This window comes from Glycine max, chromosome 13 (genome assembly GCF_000004515.6).
Source record: "Glycine max cultivar Williams 82 chromosome 13, Glycine_max_v4.0, whole genome shotgun sequence".
Taxonomy (NCBI): Eukaryota; Viridiplantae; Streptophyta; class Magnoliopsida; order Fabales; family Fabaceae; genus Glycine; species Glycine max.
Genome location: NC_038249.2, coordinates 16,666,495 through 16,689,816, shown reverse-complemented (window position 1 = coordinate 16,689,816; position 23,322 = coordinate 16,666,495). Strand labels below are relative to the sequence as shown.

At 31.5% G+C, this 23,322-nt stretch overlaps 2 protein-coding genes across 11 annotated transcripts; both read right to left on the bottom strand.

Annotated features, from left to right (window-relative positions):
• Positions 1–218: 218 nt before the first annotated feature.
• LOC102667099 (uncharacterized) lies at positions 219–3,408 on the bottom strand. Of its 10 annotated transcripts, XR_003263811.2 has the most exons (9): positions 3,306–3,400; positions 3,115–3,157; positions 2,229–2,313; positions 1,993–2,120; positions 1,826–1,924; positions 1,102–1,726; positions 821–991; positions 673–731; positions 219–555 (listed from the first exon to the last, which is right to left on the bottom strand). XR_003263811.2 is itself a non-coding variant. In XM_026124922.2 (8 exons), the coding sequence occupies exons 5-8, from the start codon at positions 1,204–1,206 to the stop codon at positions 391–393; spliced, it is 489 nt and encodes a 162-aa protein (XP_025980707.1). In that variant the 5' UTR covers positions 1,207–1,726; positions 1,826–1,924; positions 1,993–2,120; positions 2,229–2,313; positions 3,115–3,408; the 3' UTR covers positions 219–390. The 10 variants fall into 10 exon arrangements, 2 of the variants coding, with proteins under 2 accessions (XP_025980707.1, XP_025980705.1); XR_005888136.1 differs by having other exon boundaries at positions 219–991; positions 1,102–1,454; positions 1,573–1,726; positions 3,306–3,401; XR_417379.4 differs by having other exon boundaries at positions 673–991.
• Positions 3,409–3,943: 535 nt separating this feature from the next.
• Positions 3,944–8,313, bottom strand: LOC100800654 (probable serine/threonine-protein kinase PBL2). The gene is made up of 6 exons (XM_003543238.5): positions 7,859–8,313; positions 6,695–7,005; positions 6,469–6,604; positions 5,992–6,128; positions 5,778–5,901; positions 3,944–4,791 (listed from the first exon to the last, which is right to left on the bottom strand). Exons 1-6 carry the CDS (start codon positions 7,917–7,919, stop codon positions 4,412–4,414), a joined length of 1,149 nt encoding a protein of 382 aa, XP_003543286.1. The 5' UTR covers positions 7,920–8,313; the 3' UTR covers positions 3,944–4,411.
• Positions 8,314–23,322: the final 15,009 nt, after the last annotated feature.

Genomic DNA, 23,322 nt, shown 5'->3' with positions numbered 1-23,322 from the left:
TATTATAGAATGTTAGCTTAGGTAACTGTTAAGCCAACATATGTAAAAATTAAACCAACCTGCATCCTAACATCCAAAATCTAAATTCCTTGCCAAAAAAAGTCACCTTAATTAATTAGTTAACTTTAGTTGTGTATATTGATGAGAATTTTGATTACAATGGAAAAACTTATCGAAAATATAATTGAAATTCAACAATATTAACAAACAAAATAAGGTAAACTCAAAAAAGCCATTTTTTCATTCCACCTTAGGAACACATAACATATAACAATTTTTTAAAAATTTACATAGAGACACAACAACAAAATTGTTAAATGTTTGGCCAATATTACAACTTGATGATAACATGATTTAAAAATGTCTTAGAAAACTTCAAAGCAGGCAAATTCATTCAATTTGATGATGTCTTGCTAATTTGTTAGCAGAATGTTGGGCGGGTGAAATTTCAGAGCTTCTTGGTTCATCATCCAATTCATCAGATGATAGCTGCTTTGTGGGTGTTAATGGAATCCTTAGAAGTGGGTCATGATCTGCTGTGACAGACACAAATTGCTGCATAAAACATTAACTAATTAGTAAGCTGAATGTAAAGTTAGCATGAGTTTATTTTTTATTGCCATCATGGCAGAATACATCAGAATGAAAGAAAGAAGAACAATCTTAGCTTACAGATTCAAGTTGTGTAGGAATGTTGGAGTCAAGGATTGGACTATCGATCTTGGAACATGCTTGCATGATATATAAATTGAGAGTAACCAAACATATGGAATATATTGCTATTATTAAAACAACTAAAACATAAGAGACAAAACACTACCTCAGTATCAGGAAGCATATCCAGCACAACATTGATCAAATCTAATTCATTTGAATATTTAAGAACAACAACATTCTTGAACTTTGGTTGAACCTTGACTTTAAATGCAAGGACACAACCCAGCAGCCTATCAAGTGCCTGAGGAGAAGCGTTCAAATCAACATCACCATCCTTGCGCAACAAAGAATTCAATGGTTTAATATTTACAATGAAATTGGATAGCAAATAAACAAAATCTGATTGTAGATTAAGAAGTAGTGCATGATAATACAATAACATACTGCTATTTTGAGCCTGTTGACTTCATCGGCTGATTGGCCAATCAAATTTGCACATTCATGGTCCCAGAGTAAGAATTTTGTATTTTCGTCCTTGTGGTTAACCATCACTTCAATTCTATACTTGCCAATGTAGATAACATCGTAAAAACGAGTGTTTAATGAAGTGCATACCAATTGAGCAGGCAACCAATGACCTTAGTACAAGTTGATCATTGTATTTGCCACATGCACATGTGAATGGCACAGTCTGTATGTTAGTTTTTTTTGTGGCATTGACTGCAAGCTAGGTAACACCATGATTGATTATCCATCACTATACTTGTAATGGTGCCCACAATAACACAAACAATTTCCTGCATGACAAACGCTGGCATTAAATTTTGTACAAAGTGATGGTAGAATTGAATAAGGCTAGCCTAATTGGAGTTTTAATCAGCCTAGGTAAACAATAAATATAAATAAAAGCATGACCTCCAAAATGGCATTAATCTGACAAATGGTTTTTGCTTCAGCCTTTGAAAGAAATGCATCCTTTGATGATAATTGAGTTGATCCTGAAACCTGTGAACTGCCTTGTCCAAGAGGTGTCAAAACTGACTTGACCTCAATACCTAAATCTGAAAGCCTATAGGAATAGAATAAATACGAAAGTGTAGGAAAACATAAGCAACATACTTAATAGATAAAACTTTTAAATACAGAACTAACAACATTAACAAAAGACCTCTCACTGAATTCTTGTATTTCCAACACAAGTTCATTGATCATTAGCTTTGACGCTTTCAAAGAATTTCTCACTGAGGGTGGATATGATCCTGTATTTCTAAAAAAGAAAAAGAGCAGATGTCATTTAATAAGCATTACAATTGACAAATTTGAGATTAGACTTACCCTGTCCTTCTTTGATTCTGGCATACGTCAAAAGAATAATGATTGGCCTATCATTTTCAAACTCATTCAAGTAAGCTAAGAATTGCAAGCAGTAATTTTCCCAAAGAGTTCAAGATAGCACTTCGCCACTATGAGAAACAAACAACAATAAATATATCAGTATCTCAATTTATAATCACCATGAAATACAAAAAACAATTACACAGATAACAAAAAGTCAAATTCTAGAACATAACCTCAGGTCCTTCACTTTAAAAACAATCCTGGTATTTTTTGATTAGACATGCTGGAACACCACTTCATCAAGGACGCCAATAATGTCTTAAGGAAACAAAAAGCAAAGATATGTCATTTTAAAACCCATAAATTTGTCAATAAAAATGAATGCACAAATTGTAGGTGGACCTACAAACCAAGAGGCCAGTTTGAAAATGACCAGCAATGACATTAGAAAAATCCGCAAATTTAAATTTCCTAAAAGGAGGTCATCCAAATCGGATTGCCTTACAACAATAACTCCAGTAAAAATTAATTTATATTGATGATCACAAACTCTGAATTGACCATCATTCTTCGTCACTTTAAAATTATGCATGACATAAGTACAATTTTCCTTCAAATCAGCCTTCCAAGACTTTAGCTGATCTTGTTTACAAAAAAACATGAATTTCATCTCCCTATAATATACAAAGTATATAAATAGTTGATTGAATGGTCAATAATGTAGCAATCCAAAAAAGGAATAAAACCATACATTAAAATTAACAATAACCATTTCAGCTTGTTCAGACTTATTGGGGATCCCAATGAACCAAAGATCAGTGACCCTTACAGCAAGTATAACAAAAAAGGCAGAAAAACAGGGAACTCAACAAAGTTAGCAAAGAAGCAAAAACAAAGTGGAAAAAATCACACAACATGAATCAACCTTAACTCTCCCAACAACCAGTAAGAAGTGAAACGCAAACATGCATAAACATACAACAACGTTGTTGCAAAAGAAGCAAAAACAAAGTGGAAAAAATCACACAACATGAATCAACCTTAACTCTCCCAACAATCAGTGAGAAGTGAAACACAAGCATGCATAAACATACAACAACGTTGTTGCAAAAGTATTACCTTAATTTCTGGAAACAAAACCGAACAGCATAGCAAAGCCAAACTGAAAAACAAACCAAACTCAGGCAAAAACAAAGCAGGAAAGTTAGCAAAGAACCAAAAATAAAAGGTGAAAAATAAGAGAAAAAAGGTAGAAAAATAGGTGCAGTCAGCCGCAAAAACAGCCACGCATACCATACTAAAAAACTCACAGCTTAAAATGCATAAGTAACCAAAGAGGAAAAGAAGAAGTGATCCAATAGAACGCACCACCCGAAAACCACAATGACGGGATGATAAAAAGCACTAACCCAAAACCATAATGACCCGAAAGCTTTAATCATCAAACGACGTGGCACAACAAAGGAGTGCAAACTGGTTTAATCAACAAACATATGGCACAAGCAAAGGAGTGGAAACTGGACACACAAAATGACCCAAAACCCAACAAAAATGTCATGTGTCAAAATTTTAAGCAGGGGCACGTTAGGGTTTTTACTTAGGATTCTCTTTTAATATATAGTATATAGATATATTATTTTACGTAATATATTAAATATGTGCAAGTGAATATTTAAAGTATCCCTACGTCACTCATGTCCGTACTCGGACCCAAACTCATTAATTTAGTGGGTGGGTTATTCTCCTTCCATCGTGGGTATTTTTTTCTTAAATCCCACTAAGATTAGGTCCAATTTCCTGCTTAATGTAATATTATTTCAATAATCTAAGATATAGACCATTTAAGAAAAGTATAAGATATAGACCGTTTAAGAAAAAAAACGATTCAATAATAAATTAAATGAGAAAAGAAAATTTGAATTAAGAGTTTTAAAATAACAACAATGGATACAAAAACCTCGTTATGTTGTGATTTTGAGTTGCCAGTTGCCACTCTTCCATACGCAACAAGTAGTATTCCAACAGATTGATATAATACAATTAGTCCAAACATTGAAGCGTAAAGCTATATATCCAAAGCAGACATCTTACGAAGAAGAAAAAAATACCCGCTTAAACATATCCATTATTAACTTTAATTTTTTTTTTCCAAATTTGTATATAGCCATCCTAAAAGCTAAAAAATTTCATACAATGTAATAAGAATCTATAGCTGCTACCACAATGTATACTCTACACTCAATAACCCGCAAAGATGGCAATTCTTCGCATATGCAAAGAAATGAAAGGACAAATCATTTGTGGGTATAACATAGTATTCTTATGTTCTTTTCTTTACGGATGAATATAGAAAGTATTCACCCAAAAAGTGAAAGAGAACAAGCCAAGTAGCTCAGATATACTTTGCATTTCCATTTTACTTTTGTGAAGGACCACCAGATATTTTGGTTGAATGACTCTCATGTTTCGGTGTCCGCGTAAATGAATTTGAGGAATTAAGTGCTTCCAATGCTGCTAGAACTTCCACCATAGGTGGTCTAAATTTGGGGTCAGTGTTAAGGCATTGCAATGCAAGTGCAGCTGCAGCTTGTGCTCCTTTCTTGGAGTATTGACCCCCCAATCTTGTATCCATTATTCTCAGAACTCTTCTGTTATCATTTAAGAATGGCTTTGCCCAATCCACCAGGGTCTCCTCCGAAAATCCAGGTCCATCGTCTTCCACCGCACGCCTTCCGGTTAGTAATTCTAACAAGACTACACCAAAGCTGTATACATCACTCCTTGGGGTCAAATGACCTGTTCATTAATTTAAAATCCAACTTAAAAATAAGCAAATAGATGATCATTAAATTTTATTTAAAAAAATATGCACATGGAAAAATTGCAAATAAGAGTTTCAATTAGAGTTACTAAAGGATCCCAAAACAGTTTTGCTAGAGTTATAATATAAAACTTCTCATGTATCTTTCACCTAACAGGTTAAGCTTTTGATGTAGTTGGTTCATGACAGATATCAAAGCCTCTATGACTAAGTGGTCAAGAATTCGATACTTGCTGTCTCCATTCTTCTAATAGAAGATTTAATTTCTTCACAAGGTGGGTGGGGCTGTTCATTTATTGGATGAGTGTAAGTGTGAGTAATAAGTCTCACATTAGACAGAGATGGATACATTTTGAGCAACATATAAATAACAACTCATATACCTAATGTTTTAAGGCTTTGGGTGGATATAATGCCAAATTCACTTGTGTGGTTGACATATGGCCTACTAATGGATTCTAATACATTCCACACACACTTTAAGCCCAAGGGGCTATTACATGAAGGGCCATGTTAGAAATGTAACAATATTCATGTCTGAAACCGAACAGTTTAAGCTTTCAGGATAGTTGGTTTATGAAAATTTTGGAATTGTAAAGCAAATATGCTCTGCCAGTTCCTATATATTTCAGTTAAACTGCATAACCAGCAATTCTTAAAATCATTTGTGTGACAGTTTTAAGCTACCGGTCTGCCTTGGTGAGAATGTTAACAAGCAGCATGGAAGAACCTAGTTTATTATTATTTTTTCATCCTGGAACAGAACTAGAAGAAAAGGGAGAATAAATAAAATGACATCAAAGTGAATTATGGAATTATTTATTTTATGAATTAGTATCTAGAAGAAACAAAATAAGTAAAAACAATAGAAAGATATATTGGAAACAATTTTAACTAAAAAAACAACTAGTCTGAGCTAAATTTAGATCTCAACACTTTGATCAAGACAAAGGAACTATACCTGTAGCAACATACTCTGGTGCAGCATACCCTTGAGTTCCTATAACTCTAGTTGAAACGTGAGTATTATCTCCAGTAGGACCATCTCTTGCCAAGCCGAAATCCGAAAGCTTTGCATTGAAGTCCTGCATATCCATTAGGCTACTCTTTCAGAATGGAAACTCACATAAACCAGTCGTTACAAAATGACTGACCAAACTTTTAATATCACATACCGAATCAAGTAGGATATTGGAAGCCTTTAAATCACGAAAGATAACATTTTGATCCAGGGAATGTAAGAATGTTAATCCTCTTGCAACACCAATTGCAATGTTGACCCTTGTAACCCAGGCCATAGGTTGAACACCTTCTGCAGAAATAGAATACAAAATTTTAAGGTATGAATATGATGAATAAATAGCAGTCATGGTTCTGTTCAAAATAGTATTCTAAAATATTTAAAACAAAATCAATGTTGGGAATCAAAATCACATAACCAAATAAATAATCCCAATAATCATCTTTTGAAAAGCATAAATAACATTTGCAGGTATCCCTGAAATGTCTACACACAATCATGTAATTCATTAAAAATGTCTTTATTATACTCTTTCCTTCTGTACAAAAACTACTGAAATATCAAGATAGGGACGGGAAGTGGGACAACTGAGAGAACAAATATGCTTAGACTTAGAGTGAAATGTACTTACTTCTGAATAAATGATTCTCCAAACTTCCTTTTTGCATGAACTCATAAACCAGAAGCCGGTTTTTACCTTCCAAGCAATAACCAATAAGTTTCACCAAATTTTCATGCTGAAGCATCCCAAGATAATTCACTTCTTGCTGCCAGCACAAAGATTGCAAAATTAGTCATCAGTAGCAAGCAAGACCAAAAATTAAACTGCGTTGGCTTATGGTTCTTGTTACACATACAAGCCATTCCTTGTGGCCTTGGAAGCTTTCTGGCTTAAGATTTTTAATGGCCACTACAATTCCAGTGCCTGGTTTTGTAGGACCGTATGTGTTCTCATCAATCCATCCTTTGAAGACACGCCCAAATCCTCCCTCTCCGATTAAATTTTCTCGCCGGAAGTTCTTAGTTGCCTCTTTTAGATCATTCAAGCTGAAGGACTTAAGGTTACTGGAGATGGATTTGGGAACATTTAATTCTGAAGTTGTTGGAGCAGATCGTTGTTCAGAAGAATTTGAATACTGCTTTGGCTTACTTGCAGGCTTCTTACTTCCTGTTATTAGATGAAAAGCAAGTTAAAAGCAGCTATGAGATTAACTTTCTAAAAGCTTGTAATGCTAGTGTAAGGAAATATCTTATCCTAAAATTGACAAAGAAGTTATGGAGCAATGCTAGTGCTTATAATTTGCAATTAACATAGACAACAAAGTATAAGCTTTAACAATATCACATAAAAAATTGACACACATGGCTCCACTAACTTGTCAGAACTCTGAAGTATAAATTTCCTTGCCTTCGTCAAAACATGTAATAACCTTATTCGTTGATGCCTTATTCTTGACAACAAAGCAAATGGAAGGGATTTTAATTAATTCCAAGCATGGTTTTGAATAGCAGTCATAGACTCAATAGTCACAGTTGCAATTTCGTCAATCCATGACATTATGAAAAATTGGAGGAAAATGCGGCCGATACAGCTGCAAATGTGGTCATAGTGAGTAAAAAAACCTTTACATTGCAGCTGCAATTGCGGTTGCTGACTACAATTTAAAACCATGATTCCAAATAAAGTATCTCCTAAACTGTAAAATTGTACACCATACTTTGCAACCTCAATGCAAGGCAACCTCAGAATCTTCATTTTTTAATCCCAAGGATTAGACAACAACAAATAAATCGAACAGCCTATAATCTTGAAGTGTTACATCTCATGAACAACAGTTATATACTTCAGAAACTAAAGAGAAAAAGTGAAAACACTCATCATACACAACCACCAAAAAGTCAAATTTAAACCAGGTTACATGATTAGTGCACAAATGAAGGGAAACACACATGGTGGCATCAAATAAAACCAAATAAGAAAGGGCCCCAGATAAAAATGATTAAATTGAAGAGAAACTAACCAGAGAAATTGGAGGAAGAAACATGAGCAACTGGTTTTCCTTTTGCACAAGCGTTTCCCATGATGAAAAACTATTTTGTTAGACCAAACCAACAAAATTCATGAAGAAAAAACAAAAGAAGATGAAAAAGGGTGTGAACGAGAAGTCTCGAAATTGGAAGTATTTATCTGATTTAAGTTTAACCAAGAATAAGAAAATGTCCACGGCTATGCCACAGTTAGCAGAAGAGGCAGAGTCGTCAATTTCAGGTTCAACCAAAAAATAATTAAAAATAGAATAGTTGCTTCGATGAAACTTCATGGAACTAGTGCAAGCTAAGCACTCATTGAACGGGTCACATTTTGAGTACGTGTAGACATGGCACTGCGCTTCAAACGTTGTGACATGAAAAATTGAAAGAAAGAAAAAACTGAAAATAGACTTTATTGTATAAGGATTTGAATTGTTAATTCACAGATTATTATGATTAACATTATATTACATTTTTATTATAAGATTTTTAGTTTAAATTAATGCAAGTAGACAGTTTAAAATGTTTTTAGAAAATAATTCTATCAAACATTTTTAACTGAAAAAAATTATTAAATTTAATCATATAAGATTTTAAAATAAACAGACGCTGAATTTGGCCTAACAGTTACAGTTAAAGTGTAAAGCAACAAATCAATAAATAACACGAGTACACAAATAAAAAATAATACTATGGCGGCTAGTAGCTGGCGGCGGCGGTGTGCTTATATTTAATGTAAATAATTACAATTAAATATACGTATGTTTATATCCTTAAAAAATAATCTTTCAAACGTAATAATTACGTTGACTAGGATATATATATATATATAGAAACTATGAATATAAATTTTATCAATTGAAAATTAATATATTCAATATCATAGCATTAATTTACACTATGAACTCTTGTATTCTAATAGAATTAATTATTTATTTCATCCCATCATTCACGGATCCTGAAAACTTTTTTAGTTGGGACAAAAAAAATTAATATATAATAATTTCATTGTTAAGTTTTTCATACATACATGAAATATAAATTATTTTTAAATTACTATCTAATATTTATTTTTTTCAACCAACTATATAAAAAAATTGAAATTTCATTTACTAAGTGTTGTTAATCGTCGCTTAAGTGATAATGTGATAGTGTCACATAATCACGCTCTCCACGGATATTTTATTGTCACACCACCATCTTTAATGACGTGTCATTGATTGGACGTAATGATGTGACAATCTGTCTGTCATGTCAATACTTAACGGAGAGAATCAACGACATGTAGTGAAATGAAACAGAAATATTTTTAAGGTAGATATTTGACAAAAAAAAAATGCATTTTTAGGTAATAAGCTGAAAACGACATGTTTTTCAAATATGAAAAACTTATTTAATATATGATTTAAATAAGTTTTCATGTCATATATTAAATAAGTTTTTATACTTGGAAAAATATGTCGTTTTCAGATTATTACCTAAAAATTCATTTTTTGTAAAACCAACCAGAAAAAAAATTCAATTTTATTTTATTACATATCGTTAATTATTTCGTTAAGTGTTAACATTATAGATAGGGTGTCATGTCATCATGGCTAATTCCTGATATGTCATTGAAGGTGATGACATGATAATGAGACATCCATGAGAAGATATGATGACGTGGTACTTCGTCTGAACGTCATTACTTAACGGACGATGACTAACTATTAGGTGATAAAATGAAAAAAAAAATATTTTCATATACTTGATTGAAAAAAAAATAATGTTAGATAGTAATATGAAAACAACTTATATTTCAAATATGAAAAATTTAATTAAATCTATTTTTTACTGACAAAAAATATTATAAATATTTACAAATAGAGAATCTTATGATAAAAAAGTATCAAAATATTTAAGTTTCTAGAAATTTAAAAAGATAAAATTAATAAATTTAGTATCAATTTTTTTTCTTTTATTTTTAATAATTTTTTACATTCTTTTTCTTAAAAAAAGTATTTTATGGGAGCAATCTTAATTTTCTATGAGAGCAAAAAAAATTAATTATTCAGTGGGGCAATTGCTCCCGTAGTCTCCAATGTGCTTCCTCCCCTGCATCCCATTGTTTATTTATTTTATTTAATTTTCCTTTTATTATTAATAAACCACTTAACTTGATTACATAATTTTTAAAATGATTCAATTTTATCTTTTAATATTTTAAATCAATATAATTTAATCTTTTTCTTCCAAATAAATCTTACATCGTTAAGTTTATGATTGGACAAAAATGATGAAATTACATTAATTTTTAAAAATTAAGAGACAAAATTTATTATTTTAAAATAATTTAATTGAACTATTTTAAAAATTAAAAAAATTAAATTGAACCATTTCTTAACAATAAGATGAAATTAAACAAAATAAATAAACTGCAACACTAAAAAAATAATTAAGTCATTCTACAATATTTATATTCAGCATAGAGTGTGATTTTCTACTCTCTTTATTGGGTTGCAGTTTTCACCGATGACTTCCATTGACCAGAAACTCGGCTTCCCGGATACGATACACCGTTGTACTGTGTTTACGATGCCACATAGTCAGCCATGTGTCCACATCATAAAGGTTATCCTTTCTTAAATCCTTAATTTTGTGTAAAAATATTTTCTTCCAACATTAAAAAATTATATATATTTCATTTCACTTTATTATGTCCTTTCACTAAGGATAGACTTTTCCTATAAAGCCTAGCAGCCTTATGAGAGAAGCTCCTTTAATAATGAATTGATCATTGTTATCATTATTTGCCATCATGATATTTTATTCCATACACGATTAAGTGTTCAACCCTAAGAGACTAAGTTATGATATCTGTAAAGAAAAATATCAAAAGAAGGGAGATTAAATTGTGAATTTCGAAAAAATAAAGTCTTTTTCGTGAAAAACAAAGTTATCATCTAAAATATTACTTTGCAAAGCAGATAACAAATTTTCACAGAACTTGTCCAGATGATAAAAAATATTTTGTAGGACGATATGTGTTTTTAAAACAAAATCAAATTCAAACCCTAAGTTAGTTTAAATAAATGAGAGCAAGGAAATAAACATACACAAAAAAATATACTAGTTCGTCTTAACCACGAGGACCACATCTAGTTTTTTGTAAATCACAAGTCCACTAATTTTATAGTTGCAAGTATTATGTTACTGACTTACTGTCACTGCCAACTCTACAACTCAAGTTCTACACCAAACTTCAAACAACCTAGTATTTTTTATCCTACCAAACTATTACTAACTCTAATCAAATCAAAAGATATGTGGTTTGCCTGCACACTACCAACTCTAATCGTCTTATAAACGGATATGGAATCTAAACACTTAGTCTTTTCTCTAAAGGTATTTAAGGTGTTTTGAGAGCTTTTCAAACTTTGAGAGAATGTACAAAGAGCATTTTACAAAAAGAATTTGAATGCTAACGTGTAGGTTTGTAGCTCATTTATTCAAAGCTTTGGGCATTTATAGGCCTTCATTTTAAAGTGTCAGTTGTCTCTAAATGGATATAATTTTCCTATCATTGGAGCATTTAATACTTACATTTAATGCACATGCTTCTTCATATGGTAAAACCACTTTGGTTGGCTTTCGTGTTGAGCACTACAACAAAAATCACTTCCTTTGAGTTAGAGCAAGTTTATCACAATAGATCTCATCTTTGTAATACCTTTGTTTCTAGTTCAAAAACATAGCTTCAAAGACTCCCATTAATTCTATTAATTCTTGGAATATGTGTCAATAAATTAATACTTTCTTCCAAACTCGAGTAATATTTTCTTCTTGAAAACATATGCGGATAAACTTTAAAACTCGTGTGAATAAATTTTACCATTATAAAAGGTCATTAAAAAATATAAAATCACATTAACTTCATTTCTTGAAAGTCGATATAATTAATAATTTTTTGTAACATGTTTTACAATAAACACGACATTCAGAAAGATATGAACCTTGCAACAGAATAATTAAATACAAGGGTGAAATAACAGTTTTTATACATAATAAAAGGTACCATAGTATCGTGTCACAGGAAAAACAAAATGTAATTACAACCCATAAATGTATGAAAGTAAGTATAACATGTAAATATATAATAAATATGACTATCTGAACCTAGGTACATCCAACTCTAAAATAGATACATTGAAAAAAAAACCTAGGTCTCAGAGCATAAATCTACCTGACCCAAAGTACTGAATTGTATCTAAGACAAATCCTCGAAAGGATCATCTTCATCCTCCTTTGATGAAGGCTCTAACTGTCACAACACCTCTCCATACTCCTCTATCTCCACAGGCATGAGATCATCACGGTATCCTTTGACGTCGGTACCAGAAAGTAGTTGGTAATAAGGCTGAGTCATCCACTCCTCAAACACCACAAACAACATAAAGCATAAGACTTACATAACCATGGTGTGTGGTTTTTCAAGGCAAACAACACTTCCAATGCCTTAGAGCGCATAACTATCACACTTAAATGACTATAGCACTTAACACCACTGACTATCACTCTTGACACAATCAACTACTACACTTGACATCATTGATAATCATTCTAGAGGAAAGGAATAAAGGTACAAACAACAACATGTGCTTTTTGTCCTCGACGAACCCTAGATGAATATTTTGTATAAACCTTCTTTTCTCTTCTATTTTGTCATTTCCTTAAATTCAAATGTTAGCAATTCAAATAAAGAGAGATAAAATTAATTTTTATGAGCGAGAATACGTGTATTTCCCTTTTTGGCTAGCATAATCTTTTCATACTACATTAGACGTTGTAACATCTCATTTTTCATAAATAAATTAAGAATGTTTTTTTAGTAAAAATAAATAAATAAATATTTAGAGAACGATGAAGTTTTTATAATTAAATAAATAAAGAAAAATAGTTTTAATTAAATAATGCTTTGAATATATATATATATATATATATATATATATATATATATATATATATATATATATATATTCATTTGATAGGAAATAAAATAGAGTTATTTTTTATAAAATAATAAAAATAAATAAATAGAGTAAATAATAAGCTGTGAACACCCTAGGTATAAATAGTGATATGTTACAAAAACTCGACTTGTTTTTTAATCCACATATTTGAAAGCAAGTCGATTTAGATTGGAGACGAATAATTCAAAAAGGGAGATAATTTTAATTCTGATATACAATTTGTATTCCAATATGATATACATCATGAATGGATATGCTCTCGGACGGAAGGATTCAAACCTCCCAATAGCGGGACCAAAACCCGTTGCCTTACCACTTGGCCACGCCCCATTTTCGATTTTATACTAATAAACACTATTATTTATATTGGTTGTTCATCAATTCCAGTTCAAAAATTTCTATAGAAAAATTTGTTGCTAGTATTCGACGATGCCTCATCTTCCCCTCATTTTTGTTTTTCTCTCTTCTCCTCCCAAAACTCTATCTTTTTCCCGTAGACCACCAAATCTATCTCAGAAAAACTACGATCTCAGACTCATTCACCGTTGGATAATCATGAAATTTAAGAAACAGGTTTGCAACTCAATTCCAAGTCTTTTTACCGTTGGGAAGTTTGAAATAATGTTGGAGCTGAGAAAAATACACTTCGCATCGTAGTCTTTTCCTTTCCCACAGAAACCCAGAGTTTTCTTGGTAAAACTATTATCCTGGACTCGTTAACCGTTGGATTGTCATGAAAAATTTATATGCGGTTTGTGATTCAATTGCACACACCTTTACCGTTGGGATTTGCAAGATAATATTCATGGACGGAGAAAAAGAATCGCACGAAGACAGTATAAATGGAGGCTTCAATCCCTTCTCATTCTCTCTAAAGTTTGGGAATCCTATCAGAGCAACTAGAGGAAAAACTTGAGGAATCTCAGGAAATTGTTAGAGATGTTGCTATTGCTGCCGGAATGTGAGCCCACTTAGAGGTAAGGGATGAGTTATTCACAATTGGGGATTAGTGAGAAAATGTATAGGGATCCTTAGAGTATCAATTGGAATGAGTTTTGGAGTGTTTCCGCAATTTTTTATTCTATCCTTATAATTATTAGTGTGAATTATATACGTTTGATGAACAATTTTATGTCCCAATGAGAAATTGCTATGAAATTGATGTATTCTTGTGTTGAGTGTGAACCCTATAAATTGAACCTTTGTCTAATTAGCATGAATTGATGAAATTAAGTAAATAGAGATTTAGCGTAAGAGGGAGTGAAATATTGATTTTGTATTTTCTCCTTTTCATGCTTTTTAGGTTTTTTTATAGTTTAAAATTAATATTATATTTGAAATTGATCAAAGATTTTTAGTAGACTGTGTGTTGTATTCTTAGATAATATATATGAATTCATGTATACTTATATATATGGGAAAGTGTTCATATGATTATTTAGAATTGGTACATTGAAAGCTTACTTTGAAATTTATGATCCAATATGATGTATGTTGCTGGTTATTATATATATATATATATATATATATATATATATATATATATATATATATATATATATTAATATTTTATGTAAATAATATTGTATTGTTGTTATAGTGTGATTCCAAAAATTATTCAAGTGTTGGAGTTTGAGAATATTATGGTTAGATTTGAGGTACATGTGTATTGAGATGTGTGTATTGAGATGTGAGCTATGAATTATACAATAACTCGACTAGTGTTGACATTGAGAAAAATGTTGAAGCATAATGTTAAAGAGAAAGTGTAGGTTTCCTATTTAGGAACCAGTGTTAAATTGTAACACAATGTATTAAACATGTTTGAAACACAAGTGTGAGGTCATGAGTATTGTATAATTCATAAGCAGTGTTTATAAATGAAATATGTGATGAATTATGAAATAACATGTTGTTGTAAGCTTCGAATTGTACAATAACCTGACCAGTGTTATCTTGAGAAAAGTGTTAAAGAGAAAGTGTAGGTTTCCTATTTAGGAACCAGTGTTAAATTATAGTGCAATTGTGTTAAAGGTGTTTAAAACATGAGTGTGAGGTCGTGAGTATTGTATAATTCTTGAGCATTGTATGCATGCAAAAATTATTTTAGGGGTTAGACCTGAATCAGGAAGGAGAGGCCCTGACGGACTCTTTAGAGTGTAGGCCTTGGGGGTCACCTGGTGAGTGCTCTTTTAAGGCTGTGCCGATCCCACATGGTTGGAGCATTCTTGCAAAGCAGCGTGACCCTAACTGGTCTCCCTATGATTTTACTTAGTGAGAGTGACCTGACATACTCATTGTGTGATGTGTCTTGTTATGTACTCCTAAGTGCCCAGGGTGGTTTTTTACTGACATGGTACCACATTGCATATAGGCTTGAGTCTTAGCATAATTGTTTCATATGCTTGCTAATTTTTTATTATGAAATTGATGTGTTATTATGTCTTGATCGGAGTGTGATTCTTGTGTAATGTGATTGACGATTGAAAAGTGAATTTTAAATAACAAAGTAGTGGAATTATGTGAGTTATGTTTAAGTAAATTTTATTTTGTTTATATGATATGTATATCTAGTTGTCTTGCTTCTCTATTAGTTAGGAATGTGATAACTCACTCCCCGTGTGTTGTTTGTGTTTGGATCTTGTGATGATCTTGAACTTTGTGTTTGGGGAAGCAGATGACTAGGTGAATTGCTTTAAGGAATCTTGTGCTGAAGGACATCGAAACACAATGCTCTGATAGGATATGACATTGGGGCTTAAGTTTTTATATTAATTGCATGATGTTAGTCTATTTTATTTTACTTGACTAATTTAACAAAATATTTTTATAAATTTTGACAGCCTTATTTTGAGTCGAATATGTTTTTAATAAGTTTTAATTGATAATAGTGAAGTGAATGTGAATCTTTTACCCACGTGAATTTGTTTACCGATATTTTTATATATTCTATTTATTTATATATATGTCAGGGTAGAGGGTGTCACAGACGTCATAATAGTGAGTAAGAGACTTATACCAACTGGACATGATGCTGATCATACTTAGTGTATAATATTGGTTATTATATCGAGTGGACACTCTTAGTTTTATACCGTATTGGATGCTAGTAAATACTTATCAGAATTTTTTTCACTTTGAGTATGAATGAGATATGTAGATAACAATTAACTCATAAAATTATCAACAATTTATACATTTTGTAAACATCAAAATCCAAGGTAGGTGCGAATGGTCATCCAGATCTAACAATATAGTTTCGGAGCTTGTCATGAATAGAAAAGTCCATTTTACGTTTTATAGGACTTCAATGTCCTTTTGATTACATGTTTTTCTTCCTTGGTTTTCGCCGGTTGCCCTGTCAAATAGCAAGGTCGCTCGAACAAAATTAGTGTCCTTATCTTTACTTCCCTTTTATTTCCAATAAAAGATAAGTAAAGAAGGGAAACTATCATACCCTAATTTTATTCAGGGACTATCGTTCATTGATGTTTTGATTCTCGCTAGCCAAACTGCATTGTTCGATGCCAGTTACCGCACAAAATGAGAGATCGTTCAACATTTTGATCAAGAATGCAAAAGATACCAAAAAGAAGGGGCAAAAGGGTCTTTTTGCTAAGTTTTCTAGACCCTGGCTCGCCCAGGCTAGCCTCTAGCTCGCTTGGGCCCTCAGAAGACTTTAGCCTAAAGGAACCAGCTCGCCTGGGTGAGCTGTAGCTCGCCTGGGCGAGCCAGTTACTTCAGGTGTAAGTCTTGGCTTGCCTGGGCGAGTTGCCATGGTCCTAAGTCCCCTTTTTCCTATAAATAGGCATGCTAGGGAGGCTGAGGAGAGGTTCCAAGCTCCAAAAGGTGAGGGAATTGAGAGAAATAAGATAGAAGAAGAAGGAAGAAGAAGAAATGAGGCTGAGGCGCTACCAAATCGCGATTGCAATCATTCCTTACTTCCTTTCTTGTTTTGTGTTCTTCGTGTGACCATCGGTTAGTTTTTATTTTTAAAGATTTGAATGTGATTTGTGTACCCTTAGTGGTCCCTTTTGTTGTTTTGTGCATATTCATTTCCTCCTTCTATCATCAGTAATCTATTTTCTTTTTTGTAAAGCTCAATCTTAATCGATCATTAGCGCCGCAAAGTTGTCTTCTAAAGACATTGAAAGTTAATAAAACCAACAGTAAAACCAACTCATAACTAACTTCATTTCATCAAATATCACTTGAGATTGTTTCAAGCTCCAACGCCCTAACGATTCTCTCTGCTTTTCAAATTTAAAAGATCGTTTCAAGGTCCAACGCCTTAACGATTCTCTTTACTTTTCAAAATTTAAAACATTGTTTCAAGGTCTAACGCCTTAAACGACTTTTTGTTCGCAATTAAAATGAATCTTTCAAAAACATAAAATCAATTTAACACATAAACATTCAGACTTAAAGAACTACGTAGGTTTAAATTCCTCATCACACCTAAGGATACGTAGAAGCAAGGTCAATACCCTTGTTTACCCCAAAAAATAAAAAATATACAATGGAAAGTAAATAATATTGAAATCACATTTTTGCACACTCAATTAAAGGCAGTCGTCCCTTGTGACGGGCACATGGGGAGCTAATACCTTCCCCATGTGTAAACAACTCCCGAACCCTAATTTTTAAAATTTGCAGACTCCTTTTTGGTTTTTCTAACGTTTTTCTCGAATAAATGTTGGTGGCGACTCCACACTTTTTCTCCCTTGGAGACGAACGCCTTGGCTTACCTATTTTGCTTTCATCATCCCATCGTAGGGTAGGTTGCGATAGGTTGGAATTGCGCTTAATGTGCTCAGTGAGATGTCAAAAAAAATTATTTTGCAAATTCAAATAGTCTAAACATGAAGACCTGGGTTAGGAACCTACAGTTCAAATTTTAAGGCGATCTAATAGTTAACAAGTCTGGAATAACGGTTTTGCCCGAATAGGTTTAGGTAAAACTTGAAATCTCATAATTTCAACCTAAGTCAATAAAACTCCACATAACTCAACATCCGCATTAAGCAAATCACACATGGCTAATTCACAAAATATCTCAACTCATCCAAATCAATCACATAATCAAATAACACGAGGAATACATTAATCATCAATTTACAGTTAGCGAAATTTCAAGGTATTACAATTCTAACTAACTAACTACACTAATATATATTATGACTAATCAAAAGGAAAGGATGGGCCTTGATTAGGCTCAACTAATCAATCTAATTAAGCTAATTACACAATGCAAAACCAAATTTTGTAGCCTAATTATCCAAGTGTTGAGGCTCTAACTTCGAAGCCTAAAATGACCCTTAAAACGGTAGAATTGGCCCAAGATTATTTTTGACAAGATTATAGCTCTTTTCTCTAGGAACTACTCATATGCTTCATTTGGAGTTTTGTAGCGTCTTATAGGTCCTACACAAGAAAGATAGATCAAATAAGCACAAAATTCAAAAATACGTAACAATTATCAATTAAGCTCAATTATTTGTTTAAGACCAAAATTGAGTTAAGGTGAAAAAATTAAGCCCCACATATTATCATTAAAAGACACTTCAAATTATTAAAAAATAAAGGTATTTATAAACTAACATTAATTTTGACTCCTAAACGATATGAAATTATAAGGTGTAACTTTATATATATATATATATATATATATATATATATATATATATATATATATATATAATATATATATATATATATATATATTTTTGCAATATTTTTAAACTCACATAAAAAAGTTAAATTGAAAATTTTAAAAGAAAATATTTTAAATTATAAAATAGATACTTATACTTATTTCACAAAGATATTAAAAATATACGAATTTAAAATTTTACAAAAGAAAAATAAAAATGGCGTGTAGTCTTCCTTCCAGGGAAATAAATTATGAAATTAAATTATTCAAAAAATTATTTTAATTTAATATAATATAAATTAATATGGTTAGAAGATAATAAAATCTATAAATAATAATAGGTATTTCGCTGAGGAAACAGAAAAATGTGACCCATTCTCATCATGGGTCCCCGTTGGGTAACAGAGAAAAGACACTGATTGATTACTCATAAGTAGTGAGTTGGTCAAATCTATTTTCCTCAATACCTACTAGTATTCATGATCTTGTTTTGCCACTTATTTTATATATAGCACAACAGTTGTTGCATTTTGATTGATTATGGTCTTCAATGAGTCCAATCCTATTAGTTGTACTGTTTAGCTTCTGAAGGGATCATATAGTTAATTAATAATAAGTACGCATTAAGGTATTTAGTTTTCTCCTTGATTATTATTTTGTCGCATTCCAAATTTTGTGCTAATTTATCTGCATTTTGGTTTCGCTCAATTAGATGGTTTGGGCTTCTTTATAGTGGAGCAATAGTACTAGTTCATATACCACCACATATGTCTCTATCGCATTTTTGTACAGGTATCGATTCTCCCACACATCCTAGCACGATTTGCAGGAACCAATACACTTTAGTGTCAATTTGATGAATGAGGATATTATAGGACAAAACTTAGATGCAATTTTTAAAGTCTTTTTAGTATTCTTTTGATTACAATAGAGTTTAATTCTAAAGATAAAAGCATTAATTTTAATTTAAAATTTAATACTGAAGGTACGCAAAAAATTGTAGCTAAATTTTATCCTTACTTTGTTGAATAAGTTTTGTTTTTCTATTCTGTTTGGCGAGTTTTAAGCATTTGTTGCGAGAATATCAATGACTAAAAAAAATGTTAGACAAGTAATAAAATTATTGTTGCTCAAGGTTTAACCAATGTGTGAGCTAAAAGGATTTGGCTCAATTAAAAAATTATTTAATATATGGAGTAAAATAAAGAATTATAGTTATTGATTAAAAGAATAGTACATTAGCATTTAAATATACATGTGTTTAAATACAATGTTAATTAATGACTATAATTTCTTAGTATTTACTTTCTAAAGCAAAATCTTTCACGGAAGAATCAAATATGAAATTTAGACTTGATAATTAGTAGCAATCCTACACCACAAGTATAAATTTAAAAAAAGTTAAAAAGAAGAATAACCAGTCCACAACTATAGGTTAAAAAAACAGAAGAACCAAAGTATCATAGCAAATCCACTGATCAATTTCACTTTTGATGCAATGTCTATCTCTAGAAAGATCTTTCATCAAACGGCTGTGGTGATTCTCTGATGAATTTACTGATCCAATGATTGGCCTGCATACGATCAGATAAGATCTGCTTCTAAACATTTTGTCTTGAGCTTCCCTGCAGTGTGTGCCCCCTTCAACTTGGTATTACTCAAATGAACTGTAAAACACTAAAACTATACCTTAAAAAATTCTCCCATGTGTTTGTGCCGAAAACCAGCTTTGTTTACATCGGGTAACAAATGTACAAGTATAACTCAAACAAAAGTAAAACCAAATTCAAAAGTAAAGATCACAATTTTTTTGTACAGTTAGGCAGCTTTGTCGGCAAGTTGGGCTTAATAGGGCCCACTTTTTGTTAATGGAAAAATGAAAATGCTAGTGATAGTTGCCCTCTTTAAAACCAAAAGGAACCCATAAACCTTTTGTGATAAACACAAGCACTATCAACACCACCACCAAATTACCATTATATCAATAGCCTTGTTGAGAAAGAGTTATTGCCACTTCCAACCCCTTCAATTCCCTAAGCTTTCTACAACACAAAACAAACTCCGGAGACACTATATACTAATTTTAGTTCTTTTGCGGCTTCCTGACTCGAAATTCAGAGACTAATCTCTTGAGGTTGGAGGTATGTGGCGCCTTGTGGCTGCGTTGACCAGGAAACTTCAAAACACAAAGAAGGGTTCAAGGGTGGCCGATGAGAACATGTTTGAGGCTGCAAATGGGGTCGAGCTAGCCATGTTTCGACACGATAGAGGAAGAAGAGACCATGGTTGGAGTGGAATCTCACTTATATATGGCATTCTTCATGCCCCCATATCAATCCTCTCATGCGTGTCTCATCCTCAAGCAAACGGGTCAGATGGGGTTTGGGTGTCTGGTGAATTTGTTCAGATTTCTGAAATGAATCATCTAATGGTGAATGATAGCATGAGATATGCAATTTTGATGTAGGAAGTTAGTATGTGCATGTATATTAAATATGTAGCTTTTGTAATTGGTTGGCTTGGGTTTCTCTAGCTAGGGACTTCTATGAATTAGATTGGACTATAGCTTTCTTTAATTTGCCCTCATTTTTCCCTTTCTTATCTTCTTTACCCCCCTAGTTTGGATTATATAAAATACACTTGGTGATTGCATGAATCGGCTAAAGATGTGACCTATCTTTGGTTTTAATCCATGTGAAAGAATTTTCCACATGTGCAGATGTTAGTAAAGAAGTACATGTTTTTGGAATGGATAATTATATATTAACCGAGTTTTCTCCTCCTTTTAATTTCCTCCTCAATTTTCCTTTATTATATTTTCTCAATTTGAAGTTTTGGACCATATTATGATGCTTAATTATGTGTTTTATTTATGTCTGGAAGTTTGTAAACCTTGGTTTCAATAAAAGCTTCTCTCATATATACTTTTACACAAATTATGGTTTGAAAGTTTCCAACAGAAATTTAAACTTATGCATGGTTCATCCAGATATTAGATATACCTTTTGTTTGAATCCATGTTTCCACATGTGCTAATGTTAATTATAAAGTAGTAGATATGTGTCTGGAAGACAGGAATGGACAACTATATTAATGAAGTTTTCTTCTTTTTTCATTTTCTTTATCTTCTCAAAATAATTTGCAGGGAAATATTTTGTTAGTGCTGAAAAATTGAAATATATATGACCATATTCTTGTCCTGCTATCTAAAAAGGAAAACGTTTTGTGTATAATTGAGGATATTGAATAATTTGGCCTGATTCATGCCTTGGAAAGAAAGAGGAAATGTTAAAAAGAGTTTGGCTTTAAGTTGTACATTTTATTTTTTGTTGTCTTGTATGGCTTCATGAATAAGTATTAATATAAAAAATAATAATGGGCCACTTTGTATTCGAATAGTTGATTCATGTTTTAAACCTAATGTTGGTAACGGTTCTTATGTGTTCTTAAAGCTCGACCTCCAAAAGTGTTCTCATTTATATGTGGCTAACAATTGAAGTGCAGATAGACAAATTATGTTTTCTAATACAATGAATCATGACAAGTTGGGAGGTGTCTTAAGAATGCGCTAGTGGGAAAGAGAATTTGTTAAAGGAATTATCTAAAGACATGAGATCAAATTGAATAATCAATTAGGATATAATTAAGTATGAAGTGGCATGGGTAGGTAGAATTCAACTTGGTTCTCTTTAATTATTGCTAGAATATTTTAAGGATTAATCGGATTACAAGTGTCACTTTTCTCTACATTTAGATTTTAATTCTTATTTTCCTTAAAAAAAATCAACTAGTTCAATTGACATATATACTATCTCTGATTAAAATGTCAATACATTTTCCTTCATAATCTCTTTGATTTAACAAATAAAAAAATTAATTTAGATAGATATATAACATAATCAACCTCTATATTTTAAACTTGAGTGATCATTCGTAAAAACTATACAGTCACACGTCTTTTTCATTTTATGACGTCGACAATGTTTTTTGAGCTTTTAGATTAAATCACATCAATTTGCTTTCTTTATCTAGTTATCCAACCGAACAATATAATTTCTTTTTTTAATTATTTTGATTAATATTTAAATTTCTTGAATAAATAATAAATATAATAATATATTTACAAATAAATTTTAACCTAATCTTCTATTAACTAATTAACCGACTTTGAAAAATTTTAGGATAAAATTCTAAATATTTTTATTTTAATTTATATACTTTTTTACCAACAAATAATTTTTAAGAATTTTTATTTAATATTTTTATCTTAATATACCTATAAACCCATAAAGTATATACAATATTGTTTTTCTCGGTGCTTCGATTTATTAGAAAAAAGAAACAGTAACTAATCCATAATTTAGTCAAAAAGTAAATAAAATCTATCAAAAATTATTTTTATCAAAAATCAAATCCGAATATTATTTGAATGATTTAATTTTAATTTCAGTATTTAACCACGGCTGCCGAATCAATTGTTTATGGACAATAGTTATTTAGTTAATTACACATAATTTTTCGTTGAAGTACCATGCCTTTGAATGTGATGTGAAAGTGAATTTGGACGTTTGCTGCGTGAATAAAGAAAGACAGAGTTCAGTTAGGCTTTTTTGACACAAAAAAATCAATTCGGGAATCTCTAAATATCGTTTTCAATACCAATTAGATTATCCACTGATTTTAGATCTCTCTTCCCACACTTAAAAAAAGTTGTAATTTGAGACGATTAAATGTATTTTTTTTACAATTAAAAACTGCTATAAATGACAATTTTGGCAGCTAAAAAATTGTC